The sequence below is a fragment of the Chamaea fasciata genome, unplaced genomic scaffold (assembly GCF_029207755.1).
Source record: "Chamaea fasciata isolate MVZ Bird 193981 ecotype frontalis unplaced genomic scaffold, bChaFas1.0.hap1 SCAF_12, whole genome shotgun sequence".
NCBI lineage: Eukaryota > Metazoa > Chordata > Aves > Passeriformes > Sylviidae > Chamaea > Chamaea fasciata.
Genome location: NW_027094097.1, coordinates 14,704,366 through 14,727,695, shown reverse-complemented (window position 1 = coordinate 14,727,695; position 23,330 = coordinate 14,704,366). Strand labels below are relative to the sequence as shown.

General features: G+C 45.6%; 1 protein-coding gene across 2 annotated transcripts in view; it reads left to right on the top strand.

Moving 5' to 3' along the window:
- ZCCHC14 (zinc finger CCHC-type containing 14) overlaps positions 1 to 23,330 on the top strand; it is a 49,056-nt gene that overhangs the window by 21,434 nt on the left and 4,292 nt on the right. Inside the window, exons 3-13 of one of the 2 annotated variants that reach the window (XM_066194737.1) lie at positions 185 to 280; positions 11,302 to 11,375; positions 13,980 to 14,051; positions 14,271 to 14,380; positions 16,338 to 16,432; positions 16,523 to 16,577; positions 17,024 to 17,297; positions 18,568 to 18,659; positions 19,659 to 19,786; positions 20,482 to 20,622; positions 20,692 to 22,149. In XM_066194737.1, coding sequence (XP_066050834.1) covers positions 185 to 280; positions 11,302 to 11,375; positions 13,980 to 14,051; positions 14,271 to 14,380; positions 16,338 to 16,432; positions 16,523 to 16,577; positions 17,024 to 17,297; positions 18,568 to 18,659; positions 19,659 to 19,786; positions 20,482 to 20,622; positions 20,692 to 22,149 — 2,595 coding nt within the window. The remainder of the gene's footprint in view (positions 1 to 184; positions 281 to 11,301; positions 11,376 to 13,979; positions 14,052 to 14,270; positions 14,381 to 16,337; positions 16,433 to 16,522; positions 16,578 to 17,023; positions 17,298 to 18,567; positions 18,660 to 19,658; positions 19,787 to 20,481; positions 20,623 to 20,691; positions 22,150 to 23,330) is intronic. The other variant, XM_066194738.1, reaches the window with a different exon arrangement.

Here is a 23,330-nt window from a genome sequence, read left to right as displayed (position 1 = left end):
TGATCCTGGGAGCTGGCTGGAGAGGCTGGGAAGCTGTTGGGGAAGGGAAGCATCTGGAGCTGTTCTTGGATTGGTTTTAGGGAGTGAATTGAGACTGAAATCTCATTTGTGGGAACTTGGAGGAGTTTGAGGGGTGATTCTGCCCCAAACCCCTATGAACGTGGTCCCTTGTCCTTCCCTGCAGCATTCAATGGAATTGTGGATCTGATCCATATGGCTGATCTGTTCCTTTGTGCCACACAAGCAGAGAAGACAAATAATCAACTTTGGCATTGTTTAGGTGCTTTGAATTTTCATTTCTAATTTCATTTTCTCTCGTTCTTTTAAGCTGGGGAGTTGCAGGCTGTAATTATGCAGGACAATGCTTTTGATTGAAGTAAATTTTCTTTCATGGGTGCACAGAAATGCTAAACTAAAAGGTTAAATGTTTCATTTGCTTTCTGCCTTGTTCTTTCATCTCTCCCTGGAAAAAAAAAAATTAAAAGGAGAGGACTTGCTGTGCTGCACGACTTCCCTGCCTGGAGTGGATGCATTTCATCAGTGGAGGGTGTGGGTGCTATTTTTAACCATCATTCAGAGGGGCAGCCCTGCTAAAATTACATCATTAATATCCCCAGCTGAAAGGAAATGGCAGAAAACACACCAGGCCCTTTGGAGTTTCTCCCTGTTGTGTTTTCCACTCCTGGGGGTGAATTATTCCAGGTGTATCATTCCAGCAGAGCTGTTTACAGTCAGCCCCTTGTGAACATGCCCGAGGAAAAGTGTAATAAGTGAATTTGTCTGCAAAAACAGCAGGTATGAAATAGCTCTGAGTGGCTTGGAGAGCTCCTGCTTTGTATTCCTTCCTCTCCCTGCTATTAAAGAGTTCAGGGATTTGCTGGATATCCAGCTATTCCAAAAGAAGGTGAGGACTCAGAGCTTTAAATAATAATTTTTGCTAGAAGTGGTGTTTGTTTCATCCTGTAGGCCCTGCTAAAGAATCTACTGGTGAGTCTGGAGATTCAGGAGGTTTTTATTGGATGGGGTCTGGTGTTTTTTCCATTCTTTTTAGCTGAATTTCTGGCCATTCTCATTGCCCTGGCAAATACTCATAAAATCCGCTTTGGGCTTTTCCCTCCTGTGTTTGCTTCATAGATGTGTTCCAGTTGTCCAGAGGTGGTGTGGTGTCTCCAGATCAGTTTAACTGCTGAGTTAGAACTGTCCTCCTGTCTCTTTGTGAATCACTGCTCAAATCTTGTCTGGGATCCAGAAGGAAGGAACAATGAGTTGTACAGAAGTAGAAAAGGGAACAAGGATATTAAAGCCCGAGAGCAGAGACACGAAAATTGCCACAAAAAGGGGAACCTCACAGAAGTGGCTGTGCAGGGATGTTTGTTCCTCACTGAGCTGAGCCCTTGAATGCATTTGTGGCTCTTGGCAAGACTGTCTGTACTCAAGGATTTTTCTATTCCACACGAGTCCCTTCGTCTGGTGTTTTTACATAGCGTGCTAAGAGAATTTTGTTGTTGTTAACAAGGCTGTAATTCCTTAGAAAATAAAAACTGAAGCTGCTATAAAATGACTTTGTCCTTGCTGCTCCTGCCTTGCTATTGCAGCCTTAGTCATGAGTTTCCAGTGCTGAGCCTGATCTCAAAAATGCAGCAAACAGCACGTGCTTATTTACAGGAGCATTAAACCCTGCCGGCCTGGAGCAGCCCTTCCAAACCAGGCAAGCTGCTCTCTTCATCTGCCTTTGGAGGCTGAAATGCTGCATTTTCTCTGCAGTTTGAAACCTCTTTAACTCCTTTGGGTAGGGGCAGGAATCCTTGGAGCCATCCGATCCCGGGGCTGGGGTGTTTGAACACCAGCTGCCCTTCGAGCCAGGGCACGTTGGCTGAGCAGCTGCTGCCCTGTCCCCCTCCACCCCTCTGGGCTGCAGCCATGCCGATATATGGTTACAAACTGCACCCTCAGGCTGCAAAACAAACCCCCCCCCCGTGCTGGGAGAAATGTATATTTATATATGGAGCACTCAGCTCCTGCTCTGCACTCTGCAGTTTAAATTGTGCCCGGCAAATCCTCCTCGTCGGGTGCAGTTGGGATTGAGTTTGTGCAGCGATGGCTCGGGTGTTTTGATAGAGCAACGGTGGGTTGTGATTAGCTGAGTGGTCTTAAATCAGCTTTAGTCAGTCGTTAAGTGAATAAAATCTTGGGTGAGGAAGGAAAACTTGAGCTCAGTTCCCATTTTCCTCCCCTCCAGCAAAGGTGGTTTGTAGTTAGTTCAGGCTGCACCCGAAGGTGCTTTGGTGCTTTATTTCACTGGGTGTTGCTGTGGGACATGATTTGTCCATTGGTATTTAGGACACTGCTCCAAACTTCAAAGCGAGCCCCAGCTCAGGTCCCCAGCTGTGGTGACCACCTGAATGTGTCATTTTTTCCATTCTGAGGTCTGAATCCTCTCTTCTGAGCTCAGGGCAAGCGGCTGCTCCGTGCAGAGCTCAAACTTCAAAGGCTTCAGCTGAGCTGAGTTGGTTTCCTCGGTGATATCTGGGATTTAGGCAAGTCTGGGTTTCTGGGCTTTGCTGCACTTTAGCAAAAAAACCTCAGGTTTTCCATGGAAAACTGACTTTGCCTGTGTAATTTTGTAAGTGAATACGACTTTTAGGTCAGAATTAATCATGAGGCTCACCTTGGGTTTGAGGGGGCTCAGGGAATTTTATCTCCCTTTCTGGGGAGAAGCAGGAGATTTCTCTGTCATGAGCAAAGCTCCTTCTCTTAAGAATGAGAAACAAAGCCAACATTTTTGTTTAAAAGTGCTCTAAGAATAGTAAATAAAATAAGCACTCCATCAGATAAAACCAGACTAAATATACAACCGCATCTTGCTTACCCAGAAAGTAAAAATTATTTATATCTGAAGTCGAACATTTCTCTTGATTTCAGAGATGTTTTTGTTAGATAAATTCAACACAGGCAGCTTGCTTATTTAAATTGCCTGTCCAAGGCTGGATGTTAATGATTGCTGCGGCTGCCCTTCACCCCAGAGTTTGGGGGTTTTGGTCACTTCTGCAGGGAATTCTTTTCCATGTTTCTGAGCTAACTGGGAGAAGGAAAATGAGTCACTGAGCAAATGAGGGTCCAGAGCTGCATTCAGAACTTCACACTTCTCACTTGTGTGCAAATAGTTGATTAGCTGCAGTTCTGAGTGGAATCAGGCAGTAAATGCAGGGTGCAAATGGAATTCCTGCAGTCCTTTAAAAATGCGGCCCACGAGGCACAAACCTGAGCACTGTTGAACCTCAGTGTGGCTGAGATCTCTGAATTTGTTGTAGGATACCTTTAAACCTTCAGTGCTGCACATTTTTACCTAAAACCATGCTTGAAAATGCCATGGTATCAAACCCCAAATCCTTCAGGATTCTTTTCTTCTGCCTGATACCCCAAAGAGCTGCATCTGTGCTTGGCTAGAGCTGTTGGAATTAAGGAATATACTGCTGGGATGTCCCTGATGTCAAACTCTTGCAGCTTTTGCTGGCTGTATACCACCAGATTTTCCACCCAGAGCACCATTCCACATTTCCACAGATCCTGCTGGATGTTCCCAGGCCCAGCACCTGCCCAGTGCCATGTGGTGCTGCTCGAATTCAGGAGCTGTTTCACAAATCCAGCCAATCCAGCGGCCCTTTCTGGGTACTTCATTCTGCAAAAGCTTTTTCTGGCCTAAAAAAAAGAGAGAGAAAAAAAAAAGGCAATTCATCAGGCAGTTGTGTGCTCAGTGGCCATGGCAGGAGGGAGCAGGGATGCAAAGTGCTCCTGGCCTCAAGGATTTGGGAAGAAAACCCTTCAAAAACAGTGTTTGAAGCCATGTCTCGATTTTTTTTCAGAGCAGCTGAGTGGTTCTTCAGGGTTTTTACATTTTCCTGTCCAGATGGGAGTTTTCTGCAGCCTCCAGCACAGGCACTTTGGGGTTTAGGGAAGCTTTTGTATCCAGGGAAGTTGCACAACCCATCTTTAGGTTGATTGACTTTTGTGGTTGGCTGAAGTGCTGACAGGATCATTCAGGATTAATCCAAAAATGCACGAATTCAGTTAAAAGCTGAGCTGTACAGAGTGTTTTCTTTTTATTATTTCTTTTAAATATCTGTTTTGGAGAAACATAAGAAGGTCACTTAGTTGGCAGCTTAAATCAGCCCAAGTGAGGAAATAGCAGGGACATGAAAACTCCTGGTTTGATTGGGGTGAGTGATACAATCCCAGGGTGTTATTGCTTCCTCTGGGCTGCCAAAAAACTCAGCTCATGGCCTTGGTTTTGTGTTTTTTTTTTTTTGTTTTTTTTTTTTTTTTTTTTTTTTTTTTTTTAAATAAAAAGCTGTGTAATTATTTCCTGTGGATTACTGCACTTCATAGGCTCCAGCCTTGCTCTTCAATTAAAGCAGGATTGATTTGTCACCTGAACTCATGGTTGGAGGGATGTGTTGGTTTGGATCTTAAATATTCTGTATGTTGGAAGAGCCCTGGTTTTTCCCACTGGAAAATGCCAGATCTGAGAGCTTTTCCTCTGCTGACAGAAATTTTTCATTATGTCCATGAAACTTTAATTTCCAGGGTTTTCCTGTTGAGGAGCAGCCAGCCAGAAGACTTTCTTGCTAACTAGTAAAACTCTTCTGTTTGCTTACAAGTTTTTTCCCCCGCTGCACTTTTCCTTTTCCATGGAAAAACCGTTGTCTGCTCATCCACTTTTAGTTTTAAGGGATACCAGCAGAAAAAAACTGGATGGTGGATGCTGTTTTGAGGCTGAGCAGGATCCAGATGAGTCCCAACTCGAATTGTTTCTTCCCTTTTCTGTAGGATTTCAATAATTTTGAATTTCAAGGCTTATTTTTTTTCAATCTGAACATTCAATTTAAGTATTTCTTGGCAAGCAGCAGCTTCGCATTTGCAGGAAGTATTTGGGATCACTTATTAGGCTTCTTCACATGGTGTTTTCTCCATCCATAACCCCTGCAGGATGTGAAAACAGGTTAATACCTTTATAAATTATCCTTCTGGAGAGGTCTGAGATGTCACTTCTCACTGATACAACAACAAAAGGTCATTTTCACATGACATCTCAATGCAATGAACTGCAGAGAGAATTGCTCCATCTATCCCTACATTTGGCTTTTCCAGTAGCAGCAAAATGAGGTGATTTTCAAAAAGAAACATTTGTTTCTTTGCCTCTTTCCCCTCTCTTTTAAAGGAATATTTGAAATACTTCTGGATGCTCTTGAGTGGGAACATTATCCCCTCTGGTATCTCCGTAGACAAGCTCATGGCTCGTCAATTAAGTTAATTATGCCTTTTAATTGTTTGCTGCAGTTACATTTAAGGGTGTCTTGGATGGTTTGTTTTTGTTTTTTTTTTTTTTTGTCTCCCCAGCAGCAATTTCTGTAGGTGCAGCCCTCCCACGGCAGAGAGCACCTCCTGTTCCCCTGCAGTTGGACTCTGGCCCATCAGCTGATGCAGATCAGATCTCTCTGGGGGAAAGGATGGTTTGTGCAGGAGTTAATGTGTCATGGAACATGCCAAGGTGTGTTTTTGCTGCCTGTGGGACAGAGCAGAGTTCAGGCTGAATGGTTGCAGTGTCATCCTCTCCAGGTTTTGGAGGGTTCAGAGTCTGCTGGGTGCAAGGTTGGAAGTTTGAAGTGAGGCTTTGGGTTGCTCTGACAGGGAAATCTTCCTCTGAAATCGGCTCAGCAGTGCCAGCTCTTTCTTGGCTTTAGTGACAGAGCTATTAGAAGGTGATTCTGTCATTCTGTGGTTTGTTAAAGGAGTTTTAGTAGATAAAGACGAGTGTGACCTGATCTGAGCTCCTGGGACATGGTCCCCATCCCTGGTTATGGCACTCTGGGCTGGTGGCAAGGTGGGGGATCTGTCACAGGTTGGATTTGATGACCTTGGAGCTCTTTTCCACCCAAAATGATCCTTGGACAGCACCAACCGCAAGTTTTGGCACCCTAAAGATGCTGATCATATTTAGATCTCAGTTCTCATCCTACAGACTCAGACGCTAGTACTGAATTCTGCAGGTTTTCCTCAGAATTCCAGTGAATTTCCTCCATCATTCCAGTAAAAAGAATAACTTAAGTCTGGAGAAGTAGGAGGCAGGGAAGTCAAACTGAGTGATGAGAAAACGTAGCCCTTGTGTGTTTGTGCAGGAGAGGATCAGTGTGTGTGTGCTGGGAACAAGAGGATATCCTGAATTTTTTCTTTCCCTGTCATAGCCTGGATAAAAATCTTTATTAGATTTAAAAAGTGAAAGCAGGAAGTTTTCTCTCTCTTTTAAGCTGATAGTTCTAAGCAATCAAAAAACCCAAACAAAAAACCCCACAAACCCCTTTAGTTTCTGGTGTTTTGTTGCCACAAATGTGCTTTGCCTGGAGCAAAACATAAAATAAAATAAACTCTTTTCTCTGTTTTCCTTCCCTCCTGCCTGTACACATGGGAACAGAAATCCTGGTGGGGTTGTGGGGAGCCTCAGTGGGATTTTATTCCCAAATTTTGGCACCTGAAGGGCAGCAGGAATTGGGTAATGCTGCTTTGGAAGCATTTCTTCAGCACAAAGAGGAGATGCCGTGTGAAAGTGGTGGTGCTGCTGCATTTCTTCCCACTTCTGTGTAAACAGGGATGTGGAAAGGATTTTAGGAGTTCCCCTTTTGTTCTACTTCTTCAGCACAAACTCAGTTGCTTGTCATGGTGTTTGATGCCTCTTTCCATGAATGAAAATGTAATAAATCTTTTAGTCCAGAGGCATCATTTATGATCATGGCCTCCTAGAGAAAGGATTTTACTTTGGGATTTGGTTTTTTTTCCAGTTTAAAAATAACTTGCAGCCTTTCTGCTGTTTTTGGTCAAGGACCACAAACCAAGATGTTCAACCCAGTTTTTAGGAGAGTCAGATTTTGCCACCTGGAGAGTGGCATTTCCATGCTACATCCCACACAAACTGATCCTGCACCCAGGGATTTAATCAAAGGAAATCCACTAAGGTATGGAGTGGTGAAATGGTGAAATACTGGATTTTCTGGAAAAGGGCTAGGCCACAACCAACACTCCTGATTTATTTGGAATTACTTCACTTGTTCAGTAAAAGGAGCACAATATTCTCAGTTTGGATTGAGGCACTGATCTATCTAATCCTGTTATTAGGGTGGATCCAGAAGCTGTAAAGAGGGAATTATAAAAAAATCAGTACCTGTTGGGATATTGAGGTGGCTTCCCAAAAATCTCTTCTTTCCTTGCCCACATCCAGTGCAGTTTTTACCCTGACCTTGACCAGCCAGGAATGGCAAATCCTGAAGGGTTGGAATTGGCCTTTTGCTTTGTGTAGCTGCTGCCATTTTGGGAAGAGGAGGAGATCCAAGCTCCTGCGCTTTTTTTTTTTGGTGAAGGAGGAGGCCAGAAATGCAGAGGATTTAACACCTGGTCCTGAGCAGAGGGAGGGAATTGTGTGTCCCTTCACAGAAACGCTGAACTGAGCAGATGAGAAATGCTCTGGGTGAAAATCCCCAGCTGGAATAGGAAAACAGAGCTGAATCAAATGTCTTCAGGCTCCCTGGATGTGTTTTCCCTGGATGTTGGGGCAGGGGGTGGGAGGCAGTGCTGGAAAAGGAGCTGAGATGACGTCCCTCCTGTCCTGGCTGTGGTTCCTGGCTGTGCCTCAGGCCTGGAGTATTCCACACTCAGCCTTCCACGCTGTAGACAATGAAATGTACTTCAAAACCACGTGGAAAATGCTGCTCTTGTGTTTAAAGAAAGCAGCAAATAATTATTAAAAAAAAAATCCTTAAGGGGTGATGGCAGAAGGTACTGGGAGCACTGAGGGTGTCACAGACTTGCTGGAGCTTCTCCTGCAGCCCTGAGCTTCTCCAACCTCCTTTTTGTTTTCCTCCCCCCCTTTCCTGGGGATCTCATCCAGCTGTTCCACTCACCTGCTGGAATTTCCCAGATATTTATGGAGAAATCTGCAGCAAAAAGGCTGGTGTGCCCCTTTGCCAGTGCAAATATACTCTGGGAACATCCTGAATTAGAAACTTTAACTTTTTGTATCCCCTGGGTTGGGAAGTTGGAGTTCTGCTGAATTCAGCATCCTGAAAAGCCATCAGGATCGTGTTTCCTGAATTATGTACAAAGGTTTTTCTGCTCCTGGACTCATTTATTTGGATACTGAGTAGAATCTGCTCTTTGAGCTTTTGAGAGTAAAAGCTGTAAATAAAAATCCCTTTTTAAAATTTTTTTTTTCCCTTTGTACTTGGTGGATGTCACCTTTTCTTCTGGAGTTCTGTATCACTGATTGAATAAAGTTCAGCTTCAGGGTGAGTTTAGGAAGGTTCTTTTAATAAAACCAACAGAAGTTAAACAACAGACGGAGTAGGTGAGAGGCCACAGAACACAAACATACAACTTGATAAATTAAACAAGATTTCTTCAGGCAGGTGATATTTTTCGTGGTATTTTAGGTAGCTGGGAGAAAATTCCTGGAGCTCTCTGTGTAATATTAGGAATTAATCCAGTTGGTTGTCCCTAAAGCCTGTCCTGCAGGACGCTAAACTGAATCTCCTGCTTTAGACCAGACCTCATCTTACAAGATCAGTGCAAAAGTCTTAACGTAAAGGTCCATTTTTCTAATTGCAATCCTTTTTTCATGGATAAATTCACTGCAGGGGATTTTATGCTCTGGGCAAGTTGAGCAGGAGAAGGTTGTGGCACTGTCAGCACCACAAAATCCAGGGGTGATTTAAGGTCTGTTATTAACCCACAGAGTAAAACAGGAATAGCTTGATTTTCTGTCTCGGGCTAATCCAATTGTGCTGGAATTGCTGGAGATGAGAAATGAATGACTGGGAGAGATGAGGTTTGAATGCTTTAGAAATGCCAAACGATAAGAGCAGTTGCAGGAAAGTGCTGCTGGCTTTGCTATAAACAACAAATGTTGCATAACACCGGCTGTGTTTTTCAAAACCAGATGTTGCAGCAGTTGACACCAGGATTTCGGCAAGTTATTTGCTCATCCTTCAGCTGCTTCACCACATTCCCTCTCTCAATGCCCATTTCACACATTCCTTCTCATCACAATCCTGTAGTACTCACAGTTCCAATCAATATTCAGTTTATTTTTGCTGTGATCACAACTCAGGGGGGCCCTGAATTCTCTGAAATAAATGTTCTGAGGTAGATTTTTTTTTTAATTAACCTTCTGCATGTTCAAGTCGTCATGTTCAAACCTTCGTGCCACTTAATATTGTCTGGATGGCTCAGCCACGTCTGGTGAGCAGATTGGTCCCTGTGGTGCCCAGCATGTGGCACCAAAATCGTTTCAGAAGCGTGAGAGAAACCCAGTGAAATCTTTTGCAAGGAACAAACCTCTCCAAAAAGCAGAATGTGCAGGAGAAAGCAGTAAGTAATGAATTGACATTATTCCTAAGCCCAGGGATTGATGGAATTGTGACTGGGAATGACATGGAGGAGGAACAGTTGTGAGGATCAGACCAGGAATGTTCATTTTCTCCATGTGGAGACAGGCACAAACATCTGTAGAGCTGCATTTGGGGGCTCTCAAAGTTTTCAATGCAGATATGGCTCAAAGAAGAGATTTGTAAGCAGCCAAGACCCAGGTGACAACATTTATAAGTGATCAGGACCTGCTGTGCTCCCCTGAGACCCCACCTGCAGAGCTGCATCCACCTCTGGGATTCCCAGTGGGAGAAATTGCTGGAATGAGTCCAGAGGAGCCCATAGAGCTGCTCCAAGGGCTGGAGCCAGGCTGGGACAGCTGGGGATGTTCACATGGAGAAGGGAAAGCTCCAGGGAGAGCTCAGAGCCCCTGCCAGGACCTAAAGGAACTCCAGGAGAGCTGGAGAGGGACTGGGGACAAGGGATGGAGGGACAGGACACAGGGAATGGCTTCCCACTGCCAGAGAGTGGATTTGGGTGGGATATTGGGAGGAATTCCTCCCTGTGAGGGTGGGGAGGCCCTGGCATAGGGTGCCCAGAGGAGCTGTGGCTGTCCCTGGATCCCTGGAATGTCCAGGACCAGGTTGGATGGGAGTTGGAGCACTCTGGGATAGTGGAAGGTGTTGGGGTTGGAACCGGATGGGCTTTAAGGTCCTTTCCCACCCAAACCACTCTGGGATTCTCTGAGGACACAGTAAAACACTGAAAAGGCCACAAGGAAAAACCTTCTGGCCACAACTATTGGGAAACAGAGGGAGCTCAAGCTCCAGATGGGCAACAGGGTGGCCTTGGGTGGAGACAGGGACAGGGGAGGTGACACAGGCCAGGTCACTATTGCAGCAGTGCTCTGTGACTTCATTGCAGTGTTCTGTTGGGCACTTAGGAGGAAGTTCCATGTGACAAACATTGGTCTGAGTCTCACTGATAACAAAAAGTTAAGAATAAATAGTCCTGAAAACAGGTAAACAACTTGTAAATGGTGATTCTGTGGAAATAAAATTCTGAGAGTGAACACACCATGCACAGCACGTGTCCCTTCAGGCACCTGTCACTCACTGGTAAAATTTTAGTGACTCTGGGCTGGGGTAGTTGTGCTTTTGTAGTTTTAAACCAGTGTAAATTGGCTTTTTGTAAGAAAAAAAATCCATTTGTGTATCCCCATGAGTGCAGTCAGAAGGCAGGAGGAATTCTGAGAAAATAGAAAGTTGATGAAATACAAGTTTTTCATGGTGAATTCCTGATCTGGGCATCTTGGGAAGTGGGAGTCTCCAAGAATTCAGCATATCAAATATCTGATCTGTAAAATGGTGCTTTTAGAGGCAGTGACCTGTCCTGGCATTCCATCCTTTCCACACTCAAATCCTGCTTTTACTTACACCTTATTCCCATGGAGGCTGAAATTTTCTGTGAAACTGCAGCAAGGGAGGAGCCAGGATGTCAACAGAGCCATGAAACCACACTGAGCTTGTAAAACCAGGCCCTGAAAACATGGAGACCTTTCCCTCAGCCCAGGATGGTGTTTATTCCTTGATGTTATTAAGATAATTCCAGGTGTGTGTAGTGTGTTATTACAGCCATGAGTGGGGTGGTGAGAGCTTTGCCTGGAGTGGATTAATTGGGTTGAAAGTGCTTGGAATGAAGCTTTCCCAAGGCTGGAAGTGAAAATAACATGCAGTAGGGAGGGAGGAAGTTGGAACTGGGCACCTGGAACACCTGCACAGGTCATGGGATGCTCTCAGAGCGAGGCCTGGCACTTCCCAAAGATCATCACTCCTGCCTGTGTTTAGGAATATCCTCCTCATTCTCTCTTCTCTCTTTGCTTTTCCATAGTGAGTGTTGAAAAAGTGGAATTAAAGGGGCTGGCACACAAGAAGAATGAAAGAAATGTTGAGTATTCCTTTGAGGTAAGTTTGGGTTTCCTTTCCTATGAAAGAAGGGAGGATAATACTTCAGGAGGAATTAAGGAAATTTTCAAACGTTTTTGTTGGATCCCAAAAATCCTTTGTGAAAGCAGAGCTCCTTTGGGACTGATAATTTTGAATCAATGATCTGAAAGTCAGAAATGGCTGTGGATGATGCAGAGGTTGGTATGTGGGGATTGGCCAAAAAAAACCCCAAAAAGTCATTTTAATGCAGGAAATTCTGGCAGTGTTTATTTAGGGGGAAATATGATGCCACACTTGCAGCATGCTTCTCCATGTCTATATCCAACGTCCATTCTTCTGCTGGAATGCAGAAGCCAGAGAGAATTTAAGACTTAACGTGGACAAAGAACAGTGTGGGCTCTGAGGGCACAGCTGCTGGGAAGAGGCAGGGAGGGAGCCTGTGGGATATGGCTCCAAAAGGCTGGAGAGGACAGAAAAGCTTGGGGAGTTCTTCAGGCCTTGAGGAAAACTCTGCAGCAAGAGCTGGGGAGAGTTGACTGGAAGGGGATTTTCACAATGGTCTAAAAGCTTTTCCAAAGGGAATAAAAATCCTTCCCAGCAAAGGGGGGGGGGGGGGGGCGGGGCGTGTTAATCCAGCAGGAAGGGCAGAGCAGGAGGTGCTGTCTGTGAGCTGGAGGCAGCCTGGCTGCCAGTGGAAGTGAGAGCAGAGCTGTGGAATGAGCGTGGTTCACCACACGCCGCAGCAGCAGCGCCTTCCCCCCGGCCTGGCACGGCCTCTGGAGCTCGGGTTCTGCTCCCAATCTCCCTGCAGGGATCAGCTCATCCCATGAAACCTCTGGTGAAGGGCAGGGATGGAGCTGGGTGCTGCCCAGGAGCGGACAGACTGCTTTTCTCCCAGCTGCTCTGAAGGAATTCCAAAGTTTGGGATGCGCAGCCCAGAAAACGTCTTTGGGTTGTTTAATGAGCCAAAGCGAGGGGTGAGAAAAGGAGAACCCAAAAAAGAACCAGGTGGGAGAATCCCAATTCTCCACAATTTCACCAAGTTATTCCTTAAAACTCCCACCCAGGGCAGAGCATCAGCTCAGCATCTGTTGGGATTGTTGGCAGCCTTAACCTCGGCAGGATTGGATTCATGGAGAATGTCCCAAATTTCCTGAATCCCCAATTGTTCCAAATGTCATCAATCACAGACAGGATTTTTCCAAGGGCTTTTCAAACTCTGTATGAAGCCTGCAGTTGTCTCCACTCCAATTAAGATCTCGTGAAACTTCTTTTCCTATTACAAATTTTTTTCTATAAATAACAGGAATTACTGTACCCAGTGTTTGCCTCAACAGATTGAACTGAAGGAAGAGCAAAGACTTGAGCTGAGCTGATAAATTGCTGTTTGCTGGGTTAAAAACCGAATGATGGGATGGTTTTGTTCTGTTCAGGAGCTTGGAAATAGCAGGTCAATGGATGGAGCAGTTCAGTGTTTGCAGTGCTATTGTTCCCCCCATTTACAGTTCACATTATTGTTTTATAAGTATTGAAAATTCAAGCTAAAACAGAAGTCATGACAATTGCTGGGCTATTACAGAACTAGAAAAAAAAAAGAGTATTTTCTGTACTTTCTGAAATTCCATGTGCATTTTAAAAAGTATTTATTTACCACAAGCTTTAAAAAAACCCCCAAAGCAACCCCAAAACTTGGTAAAACCGCTCGAGTTTTTCTGTCTTCTTTTCTTTTCCTCTCTCCTTTTTTTTTTTTTTTCCTGGTGTAACAGCTCTGCTGAGAGGAAATTCCTCCCTTATGTAATATATTTTGAAATCCTCTCCCCACTCTTTTTTGGCAGCTTTGGGATGGCTGGAAAAACTTTGTGTATGTTTGGAGTTGTCATTGAAACTAATGTCATGTGAGAGGCTGCTCTGTGATCCCGAAACATCCACCCAGCTCCTTCCCCTATGGATCCAGATGAATATTTTGGATCCATAGGGATTCATCCCTGGCCTGTCTCATGGTGATTCTCCTCAAGCCAAGAAATCCTGATTTTTGGCTCGGTTAAACTTCATCTCCCAAGCAATAAATGCTTCAATATCCAAGGATGTCGTGACTTGTTTGCGTGGGAAGAGATGCTGAATATTCCCTTTTTTTTAGGGCATGGACAAGATGGAGTCTGGAGCAGGAGCTGCAGGTTTCATTGGGAAGGTTTTGCCTGGTGGTTTTTTTTGCTGCCATCCCTAATTTCTCGTGGCATATGGAGTTGATTAATTAGCAACAGGCAGCCTTGTGTGAGGGGAGCCGTTCTTGTTGGAAAGCAGATCCTACAAACCAGCTGTTTTCTTTAACAATAATGAGGGGAAAAAATTCCATGGTTGGTTGCTTAACTCTGGATGTCTGCAGTGTGTAAGGGCTGTGTAAACTCTGAGGGGCTTTTCCAGGCATCCACAGGAGTTGTTGAATGTAAAAAAATAACAAGAATTGGGCAGCGCTTTTGTCCTGGTGCACAAAAAGAAAAAGTGTTTCCTTATTGATGTCACCCATCACAACATCTGTGAGGGACAGTTGATACCAATTACTGAATTTTGAGGAACCAAATTAAATTAATTTACTAAAGCAAACCCTTCTTGCTCCTCCCCAAGGTCCTGTGGTCTGATTCTTCGGTGACGTTGGTAACCAAATCTTCCGCTGAAGTGACTGAATTTATTTCAAAGGTAAAGACGATGAGAAAAACACTTTGAAAATGAAAAAAATATTTTGTCCCTCTCTCTCTCTCTCTCTAATTTTCTTCAATGATACTTTTCAAAATGTGCCAAGGTAATTCAGATTGAGTTTCGTAAAATATTTGTTTTGTAACTGGCAGTGGCTCGAATCTCATAGAAATAACAAGACTTCTTTTCACTTTTAATTTGTCATATCCTCCCCCTTTATAGCTGTCTCAGCTGTATCCAGAAGAAAACTTGGAGAAATTCATTCCCTGCTTAGCTGGTCCAGATTCATTTTACCTGGAACGGAACCACATGGACCTGGAATCAGACCTGAGGTATGCTGGGATTTTGTGGGGTTTTTATCTTGACTTCTTTCACCAAGAAAAAAGGAAAAAAAAAACAAACCAGGAAATAGAAATATTATCTCCATAATCTAAATTACTTCAAAGAAATTAGAGCCTGATACTAAGCTTTTTTTCCCTTGATGTTCCATTAATTCCAGTGCATAACAATTTTTCAGGAATCCTTTCTTCAGAAATTCAGATGGTAATGATATTCTGTATTAAGCTTCCTGGAGAACTGATATTTCCTCATTCCTTATGAAGAACAAATAGAGGATCACTGGCTTTGCAAAAGTTTGTTTTGGACTCAAAAAGAACCAGAATTGCTTAAAACAACTGCTCAAAACTCAGGAAAAAATAGAAGCCTGAATATTCACCCATCTGTCTTGAGGAATGAGTTGTGGGGATTTTTTTTCCCCTTTCACAGAGTTTTTATTTTCTCTGTTGTTTTAGGTTGTCGCGGTGTTTATTTTGCTTTAATTTAAAAAAGTTAGGTATGTATTTAGATGGTATTAAATGATTACATTTTTGGAAGCCTTTAACAGCTAAGAAATTTTTGAAGCCTTAGCTTGTGCCTCCTCAAATTATCACAAATCATCTGGCCATTATTTAATATAAACCAGTGTTTTAAATACCATAATCTGTGGCAGATCACATCAGGTTTCTCTTTCTAAATCTGATTTTCTTAGGAAAATTGGGAATGACTTAAAATCTTTGCAGCTCCTACTGTCTTTATTGATGCAAAATGAGATTATTGTAATATTAACGTTATTCTGATCTTAATATGACATTATTATAAAATTAAATGCCACTTTAAAATATTAATTAACTTTATTAGAGCTTCTCCTTTACATTTCTTTTCCCTAAACCACGATGGATATTGGTTTTCCATAGGTAGCAGCCAGCAGGTGCATGCCTGGGTTATTTTTCATGGCAAGCAGCATTCCCATTCCCTTGCTGTGCTCCAAGCAGAATTTGGGAGGCTGCAGGGAAAGTGTGTGGCTGCTGTTTGGGAACAACAGCCTCTCCAAATCTGGGTTAATGGAGCAGCAACTGCACTGCCAGAGCTCAGGGAAGAGGCTGCTCCAAGGAGCTGTGAAATTCAGCAGTGAACTCTGGGCTTTCCAGCTGGGAAATCACCTCTGGGTGTGTGCAGGTGCAAAGTTTTGGGAGATGGGTGTTTTTCCGTGGAATCCCAGAGTGGTTTGGTTGGAAAGGACCTCAAAGCTCATCCTGTTTCACCCCTGCCATGGCAAGGACACCTTCCACCATCCCAGGCTGCTCCAAGCCCTGTCCAGCCTGGCCGTGGACATTTCCAGGGATCCAGGGGCAGCCACAGCTTCTCTGGGCACCTGTGCCAGGACCTCAGCACCCTCACAGGGAAGGATTTCTCCCCAATATGCTGTCTAAATCCACCCTCTTCCAGCTCAAAGCTGTCCCTCCTTGTCCTGTCCCTCCATCCCTTGTCCCAGGTCCCTCTCTAGCCCCCACAGGCCCCTGGAGGCCCTGGAATGCTGGAAGGGCTCTTTTCCCTTCAAAGAGGCACAGGGAAAACGTGACAGAAGTTTTTCCCCAAACTGCCAGACTCTGCATCTGCTGTTTATCTCCAAGAGGAGGAAATTCAATAACAGATCCATGTCTATTTTATATTCCTCAGGTCCCTGCATTTGAAAGGCGATTTTCAAGTTTACATTTGAACATTTTCTGCCTTAGAAGTGTTCAGGGTTCCTAAATGAGGCAGCTTTGCTGAAACACTCACCAGAGTGAAAATAACCCCGGGCTAACAGGGTTTGGTATTAAGAATAAGAATATCCATAAATTTCCAGAATTCAGAGTTGCAGGGTGTGTTTCAGCTTTTAAATTTACAATCTAATTTCCGAGTGTGTTGTCCAGAGTGCAATCCTGATAGATTTGGGGGGCTCTAACAGAGCAGGGGCTTTGTTTGCTGCAGGTACCTGGCCCCGTTCCCTTCCCATGTGGTGAAAAACGACCACGTCAGGAAGTTCTTCAGCACTTCATCTCCCTCACAGCAACTTCAGAGCTCAAGTGAGTTGAAATAAAGTTTAAAAAAAAATATTTTTTTTGTACTGCATTTCATAAACTGATGCCATTTGTGACTCTGTTCCTTGTTTCCAGATCCTGGCAACCCCTCCCTGTATAAAGTAGGAACTACGTTGGGAACATCTGGAAGGTGAAATATTTATCTTGTTTACAACCCATTCTCTTAAGAGGCAATTTTCATCTCCTCCAACAAAACTCAGACCCCCTTCAAGGAGCCAATATCGTGCCTCCCTTTGCCACTTCCATCTGGAAAGATTAAAAATTTCCACAGGATTTTATTTGGGCATCTTTACTTCTTTTTAATAATGCAAAAGCCGTTCTGTCGAAAGCTTTTTTTAAATCGCAGAGAGGCAGCAGAATATTTAATATCTGTGATGATTATTGAGGGAAAATTCTGTGAGGTGAAGATTAGCTTCACCCTTTTGCCAGAACTGCCCTGTTTTATTTACTGAGCTGTGGCACAGGGCGGGTACAAATCCACGGGATGGTTTTTCCCCCCAATCCTGATTTTTGTGACACAGCTGGGTGACACAGCTCCTCCAAGGTGCTAAACCCAACCCTGTTGCTCTTTTCCAGACCTATATGTGGGGTGGCTGGAATTCAGTCATCCCAGAACCACGTGCAGCACTCGGCTGCCGCTCCCGTGTCTCTGCCCCACTGCTCCCACTCCGGAGGCGCCGGCTCCTCGCTGGGCTATCGCTCCCAGCTGGAAAGCTCCTCCCCAGCCATGCTGATGTCTTCCAGCCCTCAAACCCCTCAGACACAGGAGCAAAACGGCATCCTGGACTGGCTCAGGAAGCTGCGCTTGCACAAGTATTACCCCGTCTTCAAACAGCTCACCATGGAGAAGGTAAGGCAGGAAACGGGGAGAAGCAGACGGATTTTAAATCATCTCCGTGTTCTCCAGGCTGGGAACAGCTGCACTGAGGATCACACAAGTTTTCTGACACGTGCTGGGGGAGGTTTTCACTTTCTGAAAGCAATAATGAATTGATGAAAACCTTCTTGCTGTTTGCACTCTGTGTCGTGTCCAGGGCTGTCCAACAGCTGCTGCTTCTCCCAGGCTTCTTCATGGAAAGCTTGGAGATCCAGCTTGGATGCTGCCTTAGGAGCTCTGCTTGGCTCCCTGGACATCCCTTTGTGTGCAGGAGATACCTGAATATGTTGTTTTCTCTCCATTTCTGCTTCTTGGTTGATCTTTCTCCCCAAAATATTTGGTTACCCTCGTTTTAAGAAACAGATTTTCAGAGATTCGTGGCATGAATATGAATAGGAGAGTGAGGTTTGTTTCCTGCAGAAGTTCCTGTGGAAAAATCATCTCTTGTGTCTTTGCATTGTAAGAGTCCCAAATAACACCTGTGTGTGTGCTGGGTTTTATCTTTTTATCTAAACAAGGTTTTGGAGCATTTTCCAAGCTCCAGTGGGAGATTCCTTGTCCTCTGTCTTTGGGCCTGGAACGCCCTCCAGTGGAGGGAGACCTTGGCCTGAGCTTTGTGCTGTTATGGAAAATTTTATGGATTTAATTTCAATCTCTTACCAGAGTCTTCTGATTTCATTTTCTTCATTATAAGAAGGGAAATATACTAGGGGTTTTTTTTCCTTTAATAAAGTAGTAAAACTCTATATTCCAGCATATTTTTAAAAAGGAAATATTATTATGCATACTTCACTGGCTTGCATTTTAATTACGTTATAATGTAAATGTCTCTATCTATCCCTATATTTTATTATTAAATTTACTATTGGTGTATATTTTCCACTCCACTTCTGTGGTAAAAGACACTCTGGGAAAACTGGAGTGATTTTCTAAGATCCTTAAATTCGCTGATAGCACCAAGTTCTATTTTAATTTAATTCTATTTTAATATGTACACGAGTTATTTCATCTTTATTGTGACTGGTTAATACAAGCACACTCCTAATGAAATTAAATCTGCAGGTGTTCTTTCTTTCATGCTAGTCCCCCACACTTTCCTTTTACACTGTAATTGAAAACTGGAGTAGAGAGTTTCTTTGAATTTAAAAATGGTTTTAAAGTTGACTTTCGGAATTGCTCTTGACTGAAAATGGGAATAAGAGTATTCCAGGTTATAAAACTAAACATATTTTTTCTTTCCAAGTTTCTGAGTCTTACTGAGGAAGATCTGAATAAGTTTGAGTCCCTCACCATGGGAGCAAAGAAGAAGCTCAAGACCCAACTGGAGCTGGAGAAGTAAGTGAGGGCTGGGGGAACCTTTTTTAAGTCAAAAAAGGCAAATTTTACAGTGATTTTTGCTTCCCAGACCAAAAACCTACCATGATTCCCACCTGGAGATATGGATGATTATGATCTCCTTTACTAAACAATATTTAATACTTCCTGGTTTACTGCTGCCTGTTCAGGGTTGTGATAAGGATACCAGATTTTTAAATCTACAAAATACACATACTGTGTTTAGGTTTTTTTTCAACTTGTGTCACAGTTACTGCAAAGATTTTGGGCTTCCCGTCTACTTGACATTGATGGGAGCTGTTGGGTTTGCAAGCCCAGGGGATGGAGTCCCAAAGTCAGGCCATTTTTTTCTAGGAAGTGACAATTTTTTGGCTCCAATCCATGTGGATGGAGCTCAGCTACTTTGGGAGCTGCCTCAGTGTCCCACGGTGACCCCAGGCAGCTGTGACAGCCCTTTGGGGACACTGATGCAACAGATTGTCCTGGGTTTTGCATCTCCACTTACAGGGAAGTGTTTATTCTGCAGCTACTGCTGTTCCTTAAAAAGCAATTAGGAATCCAAATCTGGGCCCATTTATCAGAGCTCCTTGGCAGCGTTTTTAGTTTTCCAATCTTGGTTTTTCCAGAGTTTGTTTGGAAAAGGAAAACTTGGGACTGTGTTTGTTTTCTCTTTGGGTTTGGTGTGCAGGGCTGGGTTTGGGATGTGCTGACATAATATGTGATAGAATTTTAAAGTTCAGTCAGGGTTTGGTGATTTTTTTGACCCTGCACAAATAAGAGCACAGTGTTGTAATCAGATGGCAGATAGTTCATCCCTAAGTGCTGGCAGTTATGGTCAGCACTGATGTGATTTCCAAGTGTTTCCATTTGAAATGAGCACAGCATCGGTGGGTTGTTCAGTGGGCTTTGTCTGCTTTGGGTTCATTCAGAGACTGATTCATTTGTGCTTGTGTTGTAGCCAGTTTCTGTCTCCTCATGCTTGTCTCCATCACCCTGCAGGGAGAAATCAGAGAAACGGTGCCTAAACCCCTCCACACCTTCCTCAGTGACCAGCAGTGGGGTGGCCAGGGTTCCCCCCACGTCCCATGTGGGGCCTATCCAGGGTATCCGGGGCAACCACGCCGCAGGTGAGGGGACAGGGGACACTGCTGTGCCTGCACAAGGGTCACCTCATTCCTGTGCTGCTGCTTCGCCAAGCTGTAGCTTCCAAAAACCATTGGCTTAATAGGGAGCAAGCAAAAAGTCTGATTTTGGTGATTTCAGGGCAATAGAAAGTGATTTTTTTTTCATGCTGGGAATGAGCAGCTGCTCTGGTTGGGCTGTTCCACCTCTGGTGTATCCCTGTACATCCTGAGCATGGCTGTGTTCTCCTGAGGTGCTGGCAGTGTCACCTGTGAGGTTTCTTATTTTCTTAGAGCTGGGATTAATATACGGGACGCAGTTTTCGTGTTCAGACTCAGATGTTTATTAATTCTCATCTAAAGCACAGTCTCACAAGTTGTGAGTTCGAGCTAACAAGGTAGGAAATGGCAATGCCTCTAACTCTTTCCATGGTCTTTTAAGTGGTAATTACCCCAAAATGAGATGACACCTATATTATTTATACTTTTGACCCAATTATTGACCACCCAAGGTCCTCAATGTGGACCCTTTCACCCAATAAGAAAAAAACACCCGAAACCGTGAAGAAGAAGGTGAAGAAGGACTTAGACAACACCCTAAATCCTCCGTCTTGCCCCTTGTATATTATTAAATACCAAAAATCGTAAAATCTGAGTTTCCAGAATTGCAGCAGTCACCTCGGTGTCCTCTGTCCCTGCAGAGCTGCGGGTGGACGTGGATCAGCCAGCGCACCCCCTGCCAAGGGAGGGCAGCTCCTCCGAGTACTCCAGCTCCAGCTCCAGCCCCATGGGGATTCAGGCGCGGGAGGAGAGCTCGGACAGCGCCGAGGAGAACGAGAGACGTAAGCAGAGCCCCCCAGCCGTGCCCCGTGCCCTGCCCAGGCCTGTGCTCACGGCTCCTCTCTCCCCAGGCCTGGAGCTCCACCTGGACGCCTCGGACAAGGAGAAGCCGGTGATGCTGCTGAACCATTTCTCCTCGAGCTCGGCCAGGCCCACGGCCCAGGTGCTGCCCGTGCAGAACGACGCCGGCTCGGGGCCCGGCGGCCACCACGCGCTGCCCATGCAGATGTTGTCCCCGACGCCCTCCCACATCACCCCCATCCGCATGCTGGGCTCCGTGCACAAGCCAGAGCGCGGCTCTGCGGACATGAAGCTGCTCTCGTCCTCCGTGCACTCCCTCTTGTCTTTGGAAGAGAGGAATAAAGTGTCTCCCGGCTCCAGGGGCAGCATAAAGATGGAGAAGGGCTTTGGGAACGCCGTGGTGGATGTCATGTCGGCGTCCTCTCCGCACCAGCCCTTGCAGGTGCTGTCGGGGGGTGCCGAGAGCAGCTCCCCCACGTCCACCATGAACTTTGGGCCTCGGACCAAAGTCGTCCACGCTTCCACTCTGGACAGAGTGATCAAACCAGCCCAGCAGCCAGGACTCATAGTAGAGACGAGCACTGCTGCCACGGTGACGTCCAGCACAGTCTTCCACGTGGCTCGTCCGCCCATCAAACTCCTGGTGTCGTCGTCTCTTCCCACTGACTCTGCCATGGCCGGACAGACTTCCTGCTCCAGTAATATGCAAATAACGGTGTCCCCTGCAATAATCAACCCCCGGACTGCTCTGTACACAGCCAACACCAAAGTTGCCTTTTCTGCCATGAGCAGCGTGCCCGTGGCGCCCATGCAGGGCAGCTTCTGCGCCAACAGCAATGCAGCCTCCTCCAGCAGCCACGCGTCCCCGTCCTTCACCACCATGGCCAACCTGCCCAGCTGCCCCGCGCCCAGCTCCAGCCCCACGCTCTCCTCCGGCGCCGACAACAACTTCTACAGCAGCAGCAGCAGCGGCGCCGGCGCCGGCGGCTCGGCCGGGAGCGTGCCCGTCCCCAACCAGAACCACCACCACCACCACCACCAGCAGCCGCCGCCGCAGCCCCCCGGCTGCATGGTGTGCAGCTCCTGCGGCTGCAGCGGCAACTGCGGCTCCAGCGGCATGACCGTCAGCTACGCCAACTATTTCCAGCACCCCTTTTCAGGACCTTCCATGTTTACTTTCCCTTTCCTGCCCTTCAACCCGCTGTGTAGCAACGGCTACATCAACACGCAGCAGTACAACAGCAGCACCACGTTCCCCGTGGTGCACACGGCCTACAACAGCGGCCTGGCCCCCGACTCGGTCATGGCGGGGCAGTCCACCTTCGCCGTGCCCCCCATGCAGAACTTTATGGCGGGCGCGGCCGGGGTGTACCAGGCCCAGGGGATGATGGGCAACGGCAACGGGTCGAGCCACAAAAAAAACGGGAACCTCTCGTGTTACAACTGCGGGGCCAGCGGGCACAGAGCTCAGGACTGCAAACAGCCACCCATGGATTTCAATCGGCAAGGTAAAGTCGTGGGGGGGGACGCACACACAGAGTGTATGTGGCCTTGAGTCCTGCCCCGGGGGTCTGATGGCATCTTGGGATTTCTGGCTTGTAAAATATATGTTGTTACTAAAAGTTGGTGACCTGAGCTGTTAGGCAGTCCCATCAGGAGGATGCAGGTGAGGCCTCAGGTGTGCTCTGTGCAGCTGGCACTGTTTTTTAGGGAGGGAAGAAATAATCAAGGAAGAGGGAGAGCTGCTGTGGGCAGGTTGCAGCAGAATTGCTGTTGTTGCTTGTGCCTCGTCAGCCAAGTCAGCTTCGGTCATTATTGCAAGTTCCCCTGGAATTCTGGAAACTGAAATCTCTGTTCCTCTTCCCTTCCTGCCCAACACAATGACCTAAATGAAGAAAACCTCCTGAAGGTCCTGTTTGCTGCTGTAATTATTTTATAGGACATGTTGCTTACGCACTTTCAGCACAGACTTCTTCAGGAGAGAGCTGAATCCTTAATTCCAGGCAGGGAACAGCTGAAAGAGAAATTCTGCTTTACCAAGAGTACTTCTTAGTCCCATTTTTATTTTTTATTTTGATTATCTTATGTTGAGATAATCTGAGAGTGATGCAGGTTAAAAAATGAAATACAAACTCTGAGTGAAGAGCACTGAGGTTCCATTTGACATCCTGCCTTGTCTGTAGCCTTTACCTGGATTCATTTTTGTGTGGTCTCAACAGTTTGAACACCATAAATTAACAAGTGTCAGGTGTTGGGCAGCAATTTACAGCAGGAAAAAGGTAAATGCTGAGTGGAATTCCTGTGGCAAACGTTTTGGTATTGGCCAGGGGGAAGCAGAGCTGCTGCCTCATCACTCCTGAGTGGAAGAACTTCAGAAATGCAGCTGGCTCTGATGGTTTTTTAAGCTGGATTTAATTTCATTAATTAAATTCCCATTTGAAGTCTGCCAAATTTTTTACAAGGGCATGGACTGACAGGACAAGAGGGAATGACTTAAAGCTGAAGGAGGGCAGGGTTAGATGGGATATTGGGAGGAAACTCTTCCTGTGAGGGCAGGCCCTGGCACAGGTGCCCAGGGAAGCTGTGGCTGCCCCTGCATCCCTGGAATTGCCCAGGGCCAGGTTGGACAGGGCTTGGAGCAACTTGGGACAGTGGAAAGTGTTGAGGTTGGAACTGGGTGATCTTTAAG